The sequence below is a fragment of the Muscardinus avellanarius genome (assembly GCF_963383645.1).
Source record: "Muscardinus avellanarius genome assembly, chromosome: 16".
Taxonomy (NCBI): domain Eukaryota; kingdom Metazoa; phylum Chordata; class Mammalia; order Rodentia; family Gliridae; genus Muscardinus; species Muscardinus avellanarius.
Window position 1 is genome coordinate 1,356,786 of NC_137802.1, and position 15,909 is coordinate 1,372,694.

General features: G+C 58.0%; 2 protein-coding genes across 2 annotated transcripts; both read right to left on the reverse strand.

Moving 5' to 3' along the window:
* Positions 1–322: 322 nt before the first annotated feature.
* Positions 323–8,646, reverse strand: YJU2 (YJU2 splicing factor homolog; the record flags this gene model as incomplete). Its single annotated transcript, XM_080713046.1, has 8 exons — positions 323–435; positions 1,089–1,209; positions 2,402–2,501; positions 4,022–4,203; positions 4,433–4,567; positions 5,305–5,449; positions 6,913–7,013; positions 8,623–8,646. 8 exons carry the CDS (start codon positions 8,644–8,646, stop codon positions 323–325), a joined length of 921 nt encoding a protein of 306 aa, XP_080569172.1.
* A 2,365-nt stretch (positions 8,647–11,011) lies between these two features.
* EBI3 (Epstein-Barr virus induced 3) lies at positions 11,012–14,428 on the reverse strand (the record flags this gene model as incomplete). The annotated part of the gene is made up of 6 exons (XM_080713047.1): positions 11,012–11,149; positions 11,899–12,056; positions 12,712–12,887; positions 13,156–13,279; positions 13,555–13,695; positions 14,371–14,428. 6 exons carry the CDS (start codon positions 14,426–14,428, stop codon positions 11,012–11,014), a joined length of 795 nt encoding a protein of 264 aa, XP_080569173.1.
* Between the last annotated feature and the right edge of the window lie 1,481 nt (positions 14,429–15,909).

A 15,909-nucleotide genomic window follows, 5' to 3' on the forward strand; every position in this document is an offset into this window, starting at 1 on the left:
CTCGAACCTGTGATCCTCCTGCCTTGGCCTCCTGGCCTTGTATTGGTTGTAGAACCATGGGGGAGAGTGGGCTCGCCCCAGGCTGCGGCCTCAGGACAGACAGGGCAGCCCAGGAGCCTGTGTGAGCTGAGCCCCACGGCACGGGCAGGAAGGAGGCCGGCCGGGTGCTCCGGGGCGCCGGTGCAGGGAAGCCGAGCCCGCCGCCCGCTGGACCCTCGGTGGTGCCGGCCTCCGTGTCCCGGCTCTGGCGGCCGCGCAGCGCTGCCTGACCTCCGGCCACTCTGGCCTCCACGTGGCTGCGGCTGGGCGGGGCCTGGGCGTCTCAGCTGCTGCCTTCGCTGTCCTCACTGTCTCCATACGCGCCCAGCTGGCTCAGGGAGGACGCGCCAGGCGTCTGGGCTGCAGGGCCAGCGGTCTTCCCGCTGTCTGGGGCGCCTGTGGGGAGGCGAGGTTGGCTGCTGTGATTCCGGGAGGGCTGGGCGGGGCCGTTTCTGCCCGCTGGCCAGGCCTCCTGTGCCTGCTGGGTGGCCGCGGGGGAGCGGCTGCCCTCTCCGAGCCTCGGTCTGCTCATCTGGCCAATGGAGTGGGGAGAGAGGGGCCCGGGTACACTGCCCTGCCTCAGTACTGTGGATTCTCCTCAAACAGGTGCTCCTTTAGAAATTATAAGGAGGCCGGGCGTGGGGGCACATGCTTGTCATCACAGCATTTGGGAGGCTGAGACAGGAGGATCTAGGTTGGAGGCCAGCCTCAGCTACTTAGCGAGGCCCTCTGCAACTCAGTGAGACCCTGTTTCAAAATAAAGAATAAAAAATTGGGCAGGGGGTGGAGCTCGGAGGTAGAATGCACCTGGATTCCACCCCCAGACCCACAAAATATACAAACGCACACACAAGCTGGGGATGCAGTCTGGAGGTAGAGTGATCCTGGGTTTAGTAGAAGAGACAGAGAGAGAGACAGAGACAGAGAGAGAAGGAGGGAAGGAGAGAAAGAAAAAGGAAGACCACCCTTTCCCAGAGCTTTAGCCAGCCCGGCACTGTGCCCCCTAGGGTCCGCTGGAGGCACTGCACTGCCGCCTGGGACTCACTGACCTGGCGCGGGGGCCGGGCTGGAAGTGCCATCAGCTTCCATCTTGGCCTTCTTCACCACGACCAAGCCGGCCAGCTGGGTCCTGCTGCCCCTACTCTCAGCCTTCTTCGTGGCCTTGGGGACCTGGAGTGACGGGGACACGTGAGCGTCTGCCCCGGGCGGGCCGGGCCTCCCTACTTCTGCGCACCGGCTCGGGGTCTCTGGCACCCGTGCGGCACCTGCTGCCCTCAGCCTCCTGCTCTGAAGGCCTCCATGGTCCCCACGGCTGGGCTTGCTGCCCCAGTCCTGCCCATCTCCCATCCCGCAGACCCTCTGGCACGGCCTGAGGCAGCTCGCAGGTAAAACTGGGTTCACAAAGCCAGGCCCGGCCTGCGCCCATACGCCCCCCACCGCTGCTGAAGCGGCTGCTGCCACGGGACGGGGCACACACGACAGTGCAGGGACAGCCCAGGACCTCCAGGCAGCTCCCTCCACTGAGCCACTTGGCCGGGGGCCAGCTGCACTGTTGGGCTGGAAGCCGGCCATGTTAGCGCACGCTCGTCATCCCAGCATTCGGGAGGCTGAGACCTGAGGATAGCAGTTCGCAGACAGCCTCAGCTACTTAGTGAGGCCCTCTGCAACTCAGTGAGACCCTGTTTAAAAATACAGAATAAGCCGGGCATGGTGGCGCACTCTTGTCATCCCAGCACTCGGGAGGCTGAGACCAGAGGATGGCGGTTCGCGAACAGCCTCAGCTACTTAGTGAGGCCCTCCGCAACTCAGTGAGACCCTGTTTCAAATTAAAGAATAAAAACTAGGGCAGGGGGTGTAGCCCAGAGGTGGAATGCCCCTGGGTTCCATCCCCAGACCCGCAAAAAATAAATAAAATAAAAAGTAAAGAATAAAAAATAGGGCTGGGATTGGGCGTGGGGGAGCACGCTTGTAATCCCAGTGCTTGGGAGGCTGAGACTGGAGGACCTCCATTCGCGGCCAGCCTCAGCTACTTAGTGAGGCCCTCTGCAACTTAGTGAGACCCTGTTTGAAGATAAAAAATAAAAAATAGGGCTGGGGGTGGAGCTCGGAGGTGCAGCGCCCCTGGGTTCCAATCCAAGTACCACAAAAAAATAAAAAAATAAGAAGAGTTGCTAAGTTACGCCCTCCTATGTCAGTGTACAGGGACTGGGCACACCAAAATCAGCTCCTGGGGCGGGGAGGGCAGACCCGCGGTCAGGGGCACCCTGGCACGCCTTCTCGTTTTCCAGGGCCGGGGCCACCGGCAGGAGCGGGCCTGACGCCGCCGCCCGTGCTCCGGGCAGGCCACGGGGCTCGGGCTCACCTGCAGGCTGGCGGCGCGGCGCGGCCGGGCGGAGGCTGAGTCGTCGTCGGAGTCCGAGTCCTCGGGCAGTCTGCGCCTGCGCGCCTCCTCCAGCAAGGCCCTGGGGGACAGGTGGCCTGGGCATGGGGTCTGCGGAGGCCGGCCGCCGGGGCCAGGAGCCCGCCGCCCTTTCCTGCCACGGCTGCGGAACCCGGGTGCCGTGCTTGTTGGGTTTTATTTATTTATTTATATTATTTTATTTTGGCGGTACTGGGGATGGAACACAGGGAAATCCGACCTCCGAGCTACGCCCCCAGTCTTGATTTTTATTCTTGATTTTTGAAACGGGGTCTCACTGAGTTGTAAAGGGCCTCACTCAGCAGCTGTGAACTGCAATCCTCCTGTCTCGGCCTCCCAGGCTCTGGATTATAAACGTGCGCCACCACGCCCGGCTACTATCAGTTTTTTTGTTTTTTTTTTATTGATGGTACTGGGATTGACCCCCCTGGGGTATTCTGTCTCTGAGTTACAACTCTGCCCTGTTTAATTTTATTTTTTATTTTGAGACAGGATCTCAGCTGGGCGTGGGGACACATACTTATAATCCCAATACTTAGGGGGCTGAGACAGGAGGATCCCAGGTTCCAGCGCAGCCTCAGCAACTAGTGAGACCCTCATCACCCTAGTGAGACCCTGTTTCAATATAAGAATTAAAAACAGGGCCAGGGAAGTACCTTGGAGGTAGAGTGCCTCTGAGTTCCTCCCCAGTACAGGAAGGAAGGAAGGAAAGAAGGAAACAAGAAAGAAGGGCAGTATCTGAGGCTGGCTGCCAGCCTGTAATCCTCGTCTCAACCTCCCAAAGACTGGGGTGACAAGCCTGCGCCACCATGCCCAGCTCCAGGTTGATTTTTAAAAGAGGAAACTTGTAGCCAGCACAATGGCACATGCCCAGTAAGTTTAAGGCCAGCCTCAGCAATTCTGCCAACACCCCCACCCCTGTTCAAAAGAAAAAGGACTGAGGATGTAGCTTAGAGGTATAGAGCCCCTTGGCTCAATTTCCTGTACCAAAAATTTCAAAAGCCCAGTGTGATGGTGCACGCCTGTAACCCAGCGCTTGGGAGGCTGAGACAGGAGGGTCACAGGTTCAAGGCCAACCTCAGCTACTTAGCGAGGCCCTCTGCATCTTAGACCTTGTTTCCAAACAAAGACTTTTTTTTTTTTTTGGTGGTCCTGGGGATGGAACTCAGGGGCCTTCTACCTCTGGGCAACACTCCCAGACCTACTTTATATTTTATTTGGAAACAGGGTCTCTTAAGCCACCTGAGGCTGGCTTCGAACCTGCGCGATCCTCCTGTCTCAGCCTCCCAAGTGCGGGGATGACAAGCGTGCGCCACCACGCCCGGCTCCAAACAAAGAATTTTTTTAAAAAGGGCTGGGGGGTGTTGCTCCGAGGTAGAATGCCCCTGAGTTCTATCCCCATTACCGTAAATAAATAAATAAATAAGTGAATGAATGACAGCCGTGTGTGGGCTCCGCATGGGGCCGGTCTGGCACAAGCAGAGAGGCCCGGGGTGGCACCCCAGGTGCCGGGGAAACTGCCCGACGCCCACCCTGGGCCCCGGGCCCCTGCCAGGCGCTCACGCCGTCTCCCGCTCGTCCTCCTCGCGCTCGCGCCGCCGCCGCTCCTGCTCGGCCAGGTGGTGCTGCCTGAGCATGGCCTCGAAGTCCACGTGCGCCTGGCGCTGGTTCAGGTCCTTGAGCTCCTGCAGGTTCTCCAGCACCTCCATCTCCAGCTTGGAGTCCTTCGTGCGGTTCTCCAGCACCTGCGGGCGCGGGAGGCGCGCTGTGAACCTGCGACCCTCCTGCCTCGGCCTCCCAGCACTGGGCTTGGAAGCGTGCGCCCCACGCCCGGCTAGTTTTTACTTTGAAACGGGTCTCCCTGAGCTGCGGAGGGCCACGTCTCTGAGTAGACTCGTACAGACTCCAGGCCAGATTAGGGGCCCGGCGACGGATGGCCCGGGGAGCAGGGGCCGCCCACCAGTCCCCGCGCACCTTCATGGGGTTGTTCAGCTCCTCGTCCTCCCGCTCCTTCTGCACGCGCTTCTCCTCCTCCTCCAGGAGCTTCTCGGCCTGGAAGTTGCGCGTGGCACCGTGTTCCATGCTGTAGTCCGTGTTCTCAGGGTCTGTCTGGGGGAAGGAGGGCCGCGTGAGCCCCTGCACCGCCACGCCCGCGGACGCCGCGCCGCCTGCAGCCCGGGCCCCTGGACAGTTTCTTCTTATTTTATTGTTTGATTTTTGTGGTGCTGGGCAGTGAACCCAGGGGTGTTCTACACTCAGGCACTTCCCCAGCTTGGTTTTTTTTTTTGGTAATGGGATTGAACCCAGGGGCATCCTACTTCCAAGCTACGCCCCCAGCCCTATTTTTCATTATTATTATTATTATTATTATTATTATTATTATACTAGGGATGGAACCCAGGGGCACTGTACCTCCGAACGACACCCCCCAGCTCTATTCTTTTTATTCTTTATTTTGTAACAGGGTCTCACTGAGTTGCAAATGATCTCGCTAAGTAGCTGAGGCTGGCCTTAAGCTGCGATCCTCCGGTCTCAGCCTCCTGAATACTGGGATGACAAGCCTGCTCCTCCTTTTTTTTTTTTTTTAATTTTGAAACAGGGTCTCACTGAGTTGCTGAGGGCCTCACTAAGTAGCTGAGGCTGACCAGGAACTGCGATCCTCCCGTCTCAGCCTCCCGGATGCCAGGATGACAAGCGGGCCCCGCGCCCGGCGTGCTGCCCCTTTGGCCTGGGTAAGCTGCGCTGCTCTGACCACCTCCCCAGGGCCCGTTTCCCGGGGATGGAGGGAGACGCGGCTCCCGGGAGGGGCCGAGGGTGGCACGGGGACCCGGGCCGGCTGGCTGTACCTTGAACGTGATCTCGGCCAGGCAGCGGGTGCACTTGATGTAGAAGCGGAAGATGGGCAGTCCCAGGTAGGCCTCGTTCTGCACCGTCTCCTTGCGGGCGTTGAACTTCTTCCCCTTGTAGATGTACTCCCCGCACGTCTTACACCTGGGCGGGCAGGGGCGCCTGCTGCCGCGGCTCCAAGCGCATGCAAGGCGCGACGGCTCGCCGCCCTCCGGGGTGGGCAGCTCCCTCCCTGCCAGGCAGTCTTGCACGGATGCCCGCCGCCTGGCACCCTCTCACTCGGGGCTCCTGGGTCTCCGCCTACCCCTGGGCTCACTGGGGGCACCCAGGCTGCCACGGGGAGGGAGACGGCGCCCGGCACCTGCACTCCAGCCTCCCCTGGGGCCTGCGCCCAGCCTGCCACCCGAGCGGGGCAGCTCCGCAGCCCGGGACTCGCTCAGATCTCAGCTCGGGTGCCGTTTCTTCTGACCTCTCCCCTCTCCTCGCCAAACGCTACTCACCAGCCCGCCTGCCCTGCCCTTGGGGGCTGTGCGAACCCACCCAGTACTCATACGTACTTTTTTTTTTTTTGGTGGTGATACTGGAGATGGAACCCAGGGGCATCTACCTCCGAGCAACACCCCCAGCCATATTTTTTATCCCTGTATTTTGAAACAGAGTCTTACTAAGTTGCACAGGGCCTCACTAAGTAGCGGAGGCTGTCCGCGAACTGCGATCCTCCCGTCTCAACCTCCCAAATACTGGGATTACAAGCGTGCGCCACCACGCCCGGCTACGTATGTTTTTTTGTGGTACTGGGGATGGAACCCAGGAGCATTCTGCCTCTGGGCAACCTGCCTAGCCCTGTTTTATTCTTTATTTTTATTTATTTATTTTTATTTAATTTTTTGGCAGGACTGGGGATGGAGCCCAAGGGTATTTGACCTCCAAGATACACCCCCTGCCCTATTCTTTATTCTTTATTTTGAAACAGGGTCTCACTAAGTTGTGGAGGGCCTAAGTGGCTGAGGCTGGCAGTAAACCGCGATCCTCTGGTCTCAGCTTCCTGGATGCTGGGATGACAAGCGTGTGCCACCATGCCTGGATTTTATTTATTTAACTTTTTTGTGGTATTGGGGATGAAACCTAGGGGCTTTCTACTTCCAGGCTATTTTACTCCCAGACCTATTTTACTTGGAAACAGGGTGTCACTAACTTGCTGAGAGCCTGAGTAGGTAAGACTGGCTTGGAACCTGTGCGATCCTCCTGTCTCAGCCTCCCGAGTACTGGAATTACAGGCGTGGGCCATGATGGCCAGCTTTTATTTTTTATTTTATTTCTTAGCCCACCCCTTCTGTGTTTTTATTTTGAAACACAATCTTGCCAAGTTACTGAAGGTCTCACCAAGATGCTGAGGTTGGCCTCCAACCTGTGCTCCTCCAGCCTCAGCCACCCAAGTACTGGGATGACCGGCCACCACACCAAGCTGGACATTTCCTCTTGAGACACAAGGAAAGTGAGGCTCGGGGTGGCCCCGGCGGCGCTGAGTGCCGCACCAGGGCTGGTCCCGGGCCTGAGCAGAGACGGGCGCCTCTGAGGCCGGGTCGCGGCCGCCTGCAGGCTCTCACCTCATGTTGAAGGGCGCCATCAGCCGCACCACATACTGCCGGTCCTTGGGCAGCTTCAGTTTGGGGATCTTGGACGGGTCGAAGTCCGGCGGGTAGTATTTCTGAGTGAGGGAAGGCATGTCAAGGTTGCCGTTTTCGGAGGCGGAGGCGGGCCCCGAGCACAGGGCAGGGTTCTCAGGGGGCTCCGCCAGGGACCCAAGAGCACCCCAGGTCCAGCGATTTGCAGTGAGTCCTCCCAGCCTCTGCCAACACAGGTCCTCCCCCAGGAGGGTCCCAAGCATCAGAGGCCGAGAGCACAGGCCCCAGGGGTGAGGGCAGGAGAGGGCGTGCAGGCAGGTGCCAGAATCTGCTCCCACTGGACTCCTAGCTGCAACCAGTTCCCCCAATGACGGATGCCAACGTGAAGGACATCGAGTCTGCCAGGGAAATTCCTGGCGAGCCAGGGGTTTTGCTGGGGGACCAGTCACAGAGCCCCTTCTCCGTGGCACAGACCAAGATCCCAGACTCCCGGGGGGCAAACCAGGCTTCAGGATTAATCACTGTGTCAACACAAACGGCGTAGGTACCAACATCATTCTTATAAGCGAACGGGGACCCATCTTGAAGTTCAAGTTGCAGAGGCCGGCCAAGACCAAGACCCAGGAGGCAGCCCGTTCAACTCTTTTCTGTGTCTTTCTTTCTTTCTTTCTATTTTTATTTACTTATTTATTTACTTACTTACTTATTTTTGGTAGTGGGGATTGTACCCATGAGGATTCTACCCCTGAGTCGCACTCTCAGCCCTATTTATTTATTTATTTATTTATTTTTGTGGTCCTGGGGATGGAACCCAGGCACATGCTACCTCTGAGCTAGACCCCCGGCCCTATTTTTTATTCTCTACTTTGAAACAGGGCCTCACTGAGTTGCAAAGGGCCTAAGTAGCTGAGGCTGGCCGCGAACTGCGATTCTCCAGTTTCAGCCTCCCAAACGCTGGGATAGCAAGCGTGCGCCACCTCCTGATTTCCTAATTTAATTTTTATTTTGAAACAGAGTCTAAGTTGCAGAGGCTGGTCTTGAACCTGCTTTTCGCCTTTCTCAGCCTCCCAAGGACTGGGACTACAGGCCCTGTCACAGCGCCTAGCTTTTCTTCCTTTTCCCTCCTTCCTTTCCCTTCCTTTCCTTTTCCTTCCTTCCTTCCCTTTTCTTCCTTCCTTCCTCCCTTCCTTCCTTCCTTCCGTGGTGTTGGGGATAGAACCCACGACCTCACGCAGGCTACACAAGAGCTCTATCAGTGAGCTACACTCCCAGCCCCTTTTTATTTTTTATTTTGATTCCGGGGGTTTCGCTAAATTGCCTAATCCCTCCGACGAACATGATTGGCTACAGGTTCCAGAAGGGCGTGGCTTCGGAGTCCCGCCCTTGGAGAGGAGGCTGCAGTACCGGATCGCCAAGGCCGAGCAAGCCACGCCCCCACAACGTGATTGGCTAGATCCCTTCAGACAACCCAACAGAGTGACGCGATTGGGTAATGATTCCAAGCACCGCCCCCACAGGTGACTGGCACCACTTCCGCCCAGAAAGGCGGCTCAGGGAAGACGCGTCCCCAACCCAAGGCCGCAGAGGGGGGGGAAAAAAAAGTTCCAGAAGGAAATGACCGAAAACCCGCCTCTCCCAGAGCTCCCGGATGCCCCGCTCCGGGCGGGGAGCCCCAGCTGGCTGGACACTTACGTTCAAAACTTTCCGCTCCGACATCTCTGCCTCCCACTCGGTTCACAAGCGCCACAGAACAGGCTAGGTTCCGTATTTACGGAGCGCCCGCGGCCGTGTCCTGCACTTCCGCCACGTCACTTCCGTCGGCCCGTCTTATTGGCTGCGGCGTTCGCAGCTTGCCTTTCTCATTGGCTGTCCCCACCGCCTATCAAGCGCCGAGTGCTAAGATCTTCCCTCCGGAGTTGAAACCGCGGTAGCGCGAAATAAAAGTTCCGGGTTCCTCGTGGGTTTGGAGAGTTGTCAGGAGCCGCTGTCCCTCCTAGATGTAAAATGGCCTCACGCGACGTGGGCACTAGGCGGGGCGCTGCCTGTTTGTTCTCTTTTTTCTCTTCTTTTCTCCCATTGCTTTAAATTTAAATTTAATTGATTTTTAAATTTAAATTTTATTTTATTTATTTATCCTTTTTTTTGTGGTACTACGGGTGGAACCCAGGGGCTTTTCCACCTCCCGTCTATACCCCCTAGACCTATTTTATACTTTATTTGGAAACAAGGTCTCACTAAGTTGCTGAGAGCCTCACTAAGTAGCTGAGGCTGGCTTCGAACCCGTGCAATTCTCTTGTCTCAGCCTCCCAAGCGCGGGGATTACAAGCGTGCGCCACCACGCCCGGCCTTTTATTTTTATTTTTGATACTGAGGATTGGATCCAGAGGCATTCTTCGTCTGAGCTGCACCCAGCCCCTCTTTTTCTGTGTTGGTTGGGATGAACCCAAGGGCATTCTACCTCTGAGCTACACTCCCAGTCCGATTTTTTATTCTTTTTTTTTTTTCAATACTGGAGATATTGAAATGGACATTCTACCTCCTACACCCCCAGCCCTATTTTTTGTCTTTATTTTGAAACAGGGTCTCACTGAGTTGCAAAGGTTGTCTAAATAGCTGAGGCTGCCCTCAGACCGTTTTATTCTTTATTTTGAAACAGGGTCTCACCAACTTATCAAAGGCCTCACTAAGTATCTGAGGCTGTCCTTGAACCTGCGATCCTCCTGTCTCAGCCTCCCAAGCGCTGAGATTACAAGTGTGTAACACCACACTGGGCTACCCACAGTCCTTTTACTAATTTTCTACAATTTTTTAGACAGGGTTACCCTAAGTTGCTGGTACCTGTGATCCTCCTGTCTCAGCCTGTCAAATCTGGGACTACAGGCACGCATCACCTCACCAAAGAGGAGGTGGCGCCCTTCGGAGGTGATTAGGTCACGAGGTCAGAGGTTATTAGGTCATTTTGGCCGGAGTGGGTTCACCCATTAATACCTTGGGCCATGTGGCAGCAAGAAGTCCTCCCTCACCCCATTCTGGGGTTTTCCAGCTCAGCCACATAAATTTCCGCTCATTAAAAGCAAAAAAGCCGGGCGCGGTGGCGCACACTCCTCATCCCAGCACTCGGGAGGCTGAGACCAGAGTATCCCGGTTCGAGGCCAGCCTCAGCTACTTAGCGAGGCCCTCTGCAACTCAGTGAGGCCCTGTTTCAAAAGAAAAAGATTACATAATAGGCCTGGGGGTGTAGCCTGGAGGGAGAATGCCCCTGGTTCCATCCCCGGCATCACATATGTTAATTAATAAATTAATTAGTAAGTTTCTGAGCCAAATAAATTTCCGTTCATTGTAAGAAGTACCCGGGTTGTGGGATTCTGTTTCAGCGGCACAAGATACACTGAGACGGCCTCGTGGAGACATCTGCTGGGGACGAGGCGTGAGGAGAAACTGGAAGGGCGGCGGCGGCCAGAAGGGAAGGGGCTGCGTAGACGGTGGGTGTGCCCCAAAACTGCTGCACCAAAGGGTCACGTACTCAGCATTAAAAACACTCACATTTATTAAAGTTCTGCAGCTCAGAGGTCAAAAGAGGATGAGCGCGGCTGGCTCCTGCTGGAGCCCACAGGCGAGAGGACCTGCTTCCTTGAATTCTCCAACTTCATTTTATTTATTCATTTATTTATTTATTTATTTATGTACTGGGGTGGAACCCAGGGGCTTTTCTACCTCCGGGCTACACTCCCAGACCTATTTTAAATTTTATTGGGAAACAGGGTCTCACTAAGTTGCTGAGGGTCTTGTTGACTGGCTGAGGCTGGCCTTGAACCTGTGGTCCTCCCGTCTCAGCCTCCCAAGTGCTGGGGTGGCAGGTGCGGCCAGGCCTGAGAACGTCCATTTCACAGGGCGGGAAGCCGAGGCTCAGACAGGCTCGGTCGGTCGCTCGCTCTTTCGAAGGCTGCCGGGCAGTGTGGCAGCCGGAGGCCGGGCTCTTGGACTGGACGGGCGCGTCTGTCCCTCGTCCAGCGGGCAGCGGCGGGGTGGCTGCAGCACCCGTCCCTCTCTGGGGCGCGGGGGGCCCACTCCTGGCCCAGGCTCACGGGGAGACGGCGGGGAGGCTCCACTCACTCGGCCGCCCGTGGTCCAGCAGGTCCTGGGCGGCCACCTGGACCCAGTACCGGGCTTGCGGCCGCCCAGCCCGGAAGGTGAAGGACGTGGCTTCAATGGGCCCCACCTGAGGGCAGAGGGAGGCTGGACGGAGGCCGGGGATGCTCTGTCCCCCCCGGGCGCTCAGGACCCGAGCCCCACACAGCAGGCAGGGTCGGGCCGGCTGAGGGCTCCCCAAGAGCTGATGGGTAATTTTTTTTTTTTTTTTTGCGGTACTTGGGGTGGAACCCAGAGGCCTTCTACCTCCAAGCCACCTACCCCAGACCTAATATATATATATTGTGGTACTGAGGGTGGAACCCAGGGGCTTACTACCTCTGGGCTAGACTCCCAGACCTTTTTTATATTTTATTTGGAAACAGGGTCTCACTAAGTAGCTGAGAGCCTCACTCAGTAGCTGAGGCTGGCTTCGAACCCGCGCCATCCTCCTGTCTCAGCCTCCCCAGCGCGGGGATCACAAGTGTGCGCCACCACGCCCGGCTCCTGTTTTATATTTTATTTGTAGCCAGGGTCCCACTAAGTAGCTTCGAACCTGCGTGATCCTCCTGTCTCAGTTCCCAAGGACTGGGATTACAGGCACGGGCCACCATGCCCAGTATTTATTTGTTAATTTATTTATATATTTGTGGAATTGGGGATTGAAGCCAGGGGCATTTTTACGTTGAGCACCTGGTATGTTTCCCTTTGGAAGCGCTCTAGCTGAGTTGCCGAGGCTGGCCTCTAACCCGAGATCCTCCTGCCTCGGCCCCCCCGGGCCCTGGGATGACAGGCCTGCACCTGCACCTCGGTGACCCCGCCCCGCCGCCTGCTCCTCACCTGGCGGGCGCGCGCGGCCCCGGGGCGGCCCAGGCGGAGCCGGTACTTGAGCGTGAAGAGCTCGGGGAAGGGCCAGGACGCGGGCGGCGCCCACCGCACCTGCAGCCGCCGTCCGGGCAGGGCTTGCACACGCACGGCCTGCGGGGGGTCCGGCTGGACTGCGGCGGGCGGGGCGCTGTGTTCACGCGTGCACCCACGCATGCATGCACGCGTGCATTCCTCCAACCCCCCCCCCAGAACTCTCCTTGGGAATCCATGGCTGCCCCGAGGCCGCAGCGGTGGCCAGCGCTGACCACCGCGTCCTGGGCCCCAGAGGAGGTGCAGACGGCTGAGCCGGTTGAGAGTTCAGGATTTTTTTGGGGGGTGGGAGGATATTGGGTGTGGAACCCAGGGCCATTCTACCTCTGAGCTACACCCCCAGCCCTATTTTTTATTCTTTATTTTGAAACCGGGTCTCACTGGGTTGCTGAGGGCCTCGCTAAATAGCCGAGGCTGGCCGCGAACCGCGCTCCTCCCGTCTCCGCCTCCCAAGTGCTGGGATGACAAGCGTGCGCCACCATGCCCGGCTCTGACTCACTGTTAAATAGCTTCTATGGTTATTATTTCAACTGAAAGCAGAGCCCAGGGCATCCCGCCTCAGAGCTCCACCCAGCCCTTTTATTGTTTAAGAATTGGGGGCGCGGGGGCTCCAGCCCAGGGCTCCTCCTCCAAGCTGTCTGGGGACAGGCCGTGGAGACCCAGGGAGAAGCGACCGTGACCCTAACACACACACGCACGCACACACACACGCACGCAGCGGGCGCAGCTACTCACCCACGCGCTCCACCACGAAGGCCAGGAAGCTGCTGCAGGGCCCCCAGGGGTGCAGGGCCGTGACGTTGAGCAGGAGCGGAGCCATGGAGAACAGCTGGAGGCCGGGGATGGCGCAGCGGGCGGCCGACGGCGTGGGCTGCAGGCAGGGCCGGCTCTCCTGGGCGCCCAGGCCGAGCCTGCCGGGGCAGCGTGAGGGCCCAGCGGAGCCCGGGGTCCCGCTCCCTGTCCCCCGCTGGACGCGGCTGAGCCCTGGGTGACCCGGTTCAGGGTGACGCCATCCTCGGGCCTCGGCCTCCCAAGCACAGGGCTCATAGGCGTGGGCCCCGCTCGGGCTCAGGGCCGTCTGCGATGGCCAAGGTCGGGTGTGGGGTGCTGGGCCTCATGCCGCCCCTGTTCTGGTCGCTCCCGGGAGCCCCCGGTGCCCAGGCCCCCCGGCCCCTCTACCTGTACGTGGCAATGAAGGACACGGCCCCGGTGCGGTTGGGGGCCGGCGGCAGGGTCCAGGAGCAGTCCACGGCCAGCGGGTACCTGGGTGCGCGGCACTGCACGCGGGGCTGGCCCGGAGCCGCTAAGCCAGAGGAAGGGGGGGTCCTTAGACTCCAGCCCCCCTTAAATGTTTTGCGGTATTGACGATGGATCCCAGGGGCATTCTTCCTTCCAGCTACACCCCCAGCCCTATTTTTTATTTTTAGTACAAGTACAGGTCACAGTACTTGCTAAGGATGGCCTCAAACCTGCCATCCTCCTGCCTCAGCCTCCCAAGGCCTGGCATCGGGCCCTGTGCCCTACCCCGGCTCTTCCAAGCCTGCCTGAGTCCGGCTGGTCACATCCTTGGCTGTGGACCTAGTGGACAGGAGGGTGACTCTGTGTCCAGGGGGCTCCGGGCCATGGCGGCCATTTCCCGGCTGTCGCCCTGGGACGGCGGCACCTTCCCTTGCCTCAGTTTCCCCGTGGGTACCATGTGATGGCGACCTGCTTCCACCGCTGGGGGAACAGTAGGCCTGTGAGTCCCCCACTCAGAACCTGGACCAAGCCGGGCGTGGTGGCCCAAACCTGCCGTCCCAGGAATTGGGAGGCTGAGAGGAGGATCGCAGGTTTGAGGCCAGCCTCAGCGAGTGGTGAGACTCTCGTCAGCCCAGCGAGACTCTGCTCCCAAATAGAGTAAAATAGGAAAGAGGGCCGGACTGGCCGTGCGGCTCAAAGGTGGAATGCCCCAGGCCCAGCTCCCAGCAACACACACACGCACACACAGAGATAAATCAATAAATCAATAAAACAGGGCTGGGGTGTAGCTCAGAAGTAGAAAGCCTCTGGGTTCAACTCTCAGTACCAAAAATACCTGATAATAATAATAATAAAAATAATAACCAACCAAGGCAGGAGGTCTAGGTCTCCTTCCTGAACAACCCCTGACCTGGGTGTGGTGGCGCACATACCCCTGTAAGCCCAGTACATGGGAGGCTGGAACAGGAGGTCGCAGGTTCCAGGCCAGCCTCAGTAACTCAGCAAGCCCCTCAGCTACCCAGTGAGACCTCCTTTGCACATAAATTAAAAGGGCTGGGTACGGCTTGGAGGTAGAGCCCCCTGGGTTCAGTCCCCACCAGCAAACGGTAATAGATAATAACCGTCCCCCTGCCCGAGCCCCACCCCGGCCCTTACCTTGCCTTCCGCGGCAGGCCGCCCAGAGGGCCAGGGCCAGGAGCAGCCTCGGGGCCATGGTCGGTGGCACTGCGGGGTCCAGGGCTGGGCAGAGAGGAGCACTGTGGGAGGAGTCCCCCGCTGCCGACTGGGAAGGGAACCGAAGGGGAGGCTGCTGGGCCTTTCCCAGCATGGGGCAGCTGTGCTCTCCTTCCTGAAACCGGAACCTCGAGGGCGATGGGGAACCCGAAACAGGGCTGGGACGGCGGAGGAGGGACTCACGCACGAAATAGGGCTGCGGTGTAGCTCCTGGGTTCAATCTTCTGTCTCTCTTTGTCTGTCTGTCTGTCTGTCCCTCCCTTACACACACACACTAGGGCTGGGGGTATAGCCCCTGGATTCAATCCTCTGTCTGTCTGTGTCTGTCTGACTGCTTCTTTCTCTCTCTCTGACACACACACACACACACACACACACACACACACACACACACACACACGGAGAACAGAGAGAGACACCCCCAGACCCAGAGCCACAGGTGGCGCTGTGCAGGGCCAGAGCCGGGTCCAGGGCGCCCAGCCGGCCGGAGCCCAGGCCCTGGGGAAGTAGCCCCCATCTTCATGCCTCGGGGACCCAGGGCCAGCCGAGCCCCTCTGTGCAACCCTGCGGAGGCTGCCCCAGACTCCAGGGAAACCCCGGACAGATGGCCGCCTTCTGGGGATTCCTGGCCACCCCTGGCTGGTCTCCCCTTAGCCGGAAAGTGCCATGGGGCCCTGGGGGCTTCGGGGGACTTGCCAAAGGGGCAGAAGGCGGCCAGGGCGGCCTCAATGCCCAGTACTGCAAAAAGAAAAGATAAAAGACCAACCTCAGTCCTGTGGGGGCTGCAGGGCGTGGTCCAGGAGGGGCGGGCCCACCCCCTGTTGTGAGACCACAGACTCCAAGTAGCTCTTTTTATTTTCTTATTTTGTGTTTGTTTGTTTGTTTTGTGGTACTGGGGGTGGAACCCAGGGGTTTTTCTACCTCCGGGCTATACTCCCAGACCTATTTTATACTTTATTTGGAAACAGGGTCTCACTAAGTCGCTGAGAGCCTCACTAAGTTGCTGAGGTTGGCTTTTTTTTTTTTAATTAAAAAAATTTTTTTTTTTTGCGGGTCTGGGGATGGAACCCAGGGGCCTTCGACTTCTGAGCTACAACCCCTGCCCTATTTTTTATTCTTTATTTTGAAACCAGATCTGAGTTGCAGAGGGCCTCGCTAAGTAGCTGAGGCTGTCTGAGAACCGTGATCCTCCTGTCTCAGCCTCCCAAGCACTGGGATGACAAGCGTGCGCCACCACACCCAGCTTTATCTTTTTTATTTTGAAACAGGGCCTCACCAAGCTGCTGAGGCTGGCCACAAACTTGCAGTCCTCCTGTCTCAGTCTCCCAAGTACTAGAATCAGAGGCCTGAGCTGCCACCCCGGCTTCCCCACCTTTATGTATTTATCTTTTTGGTCCTGGGGCTTGAACCTGAGGGTGTTCTACCCTTAAGCTACACCCCAGCCCTATTTTATTCTTTTAC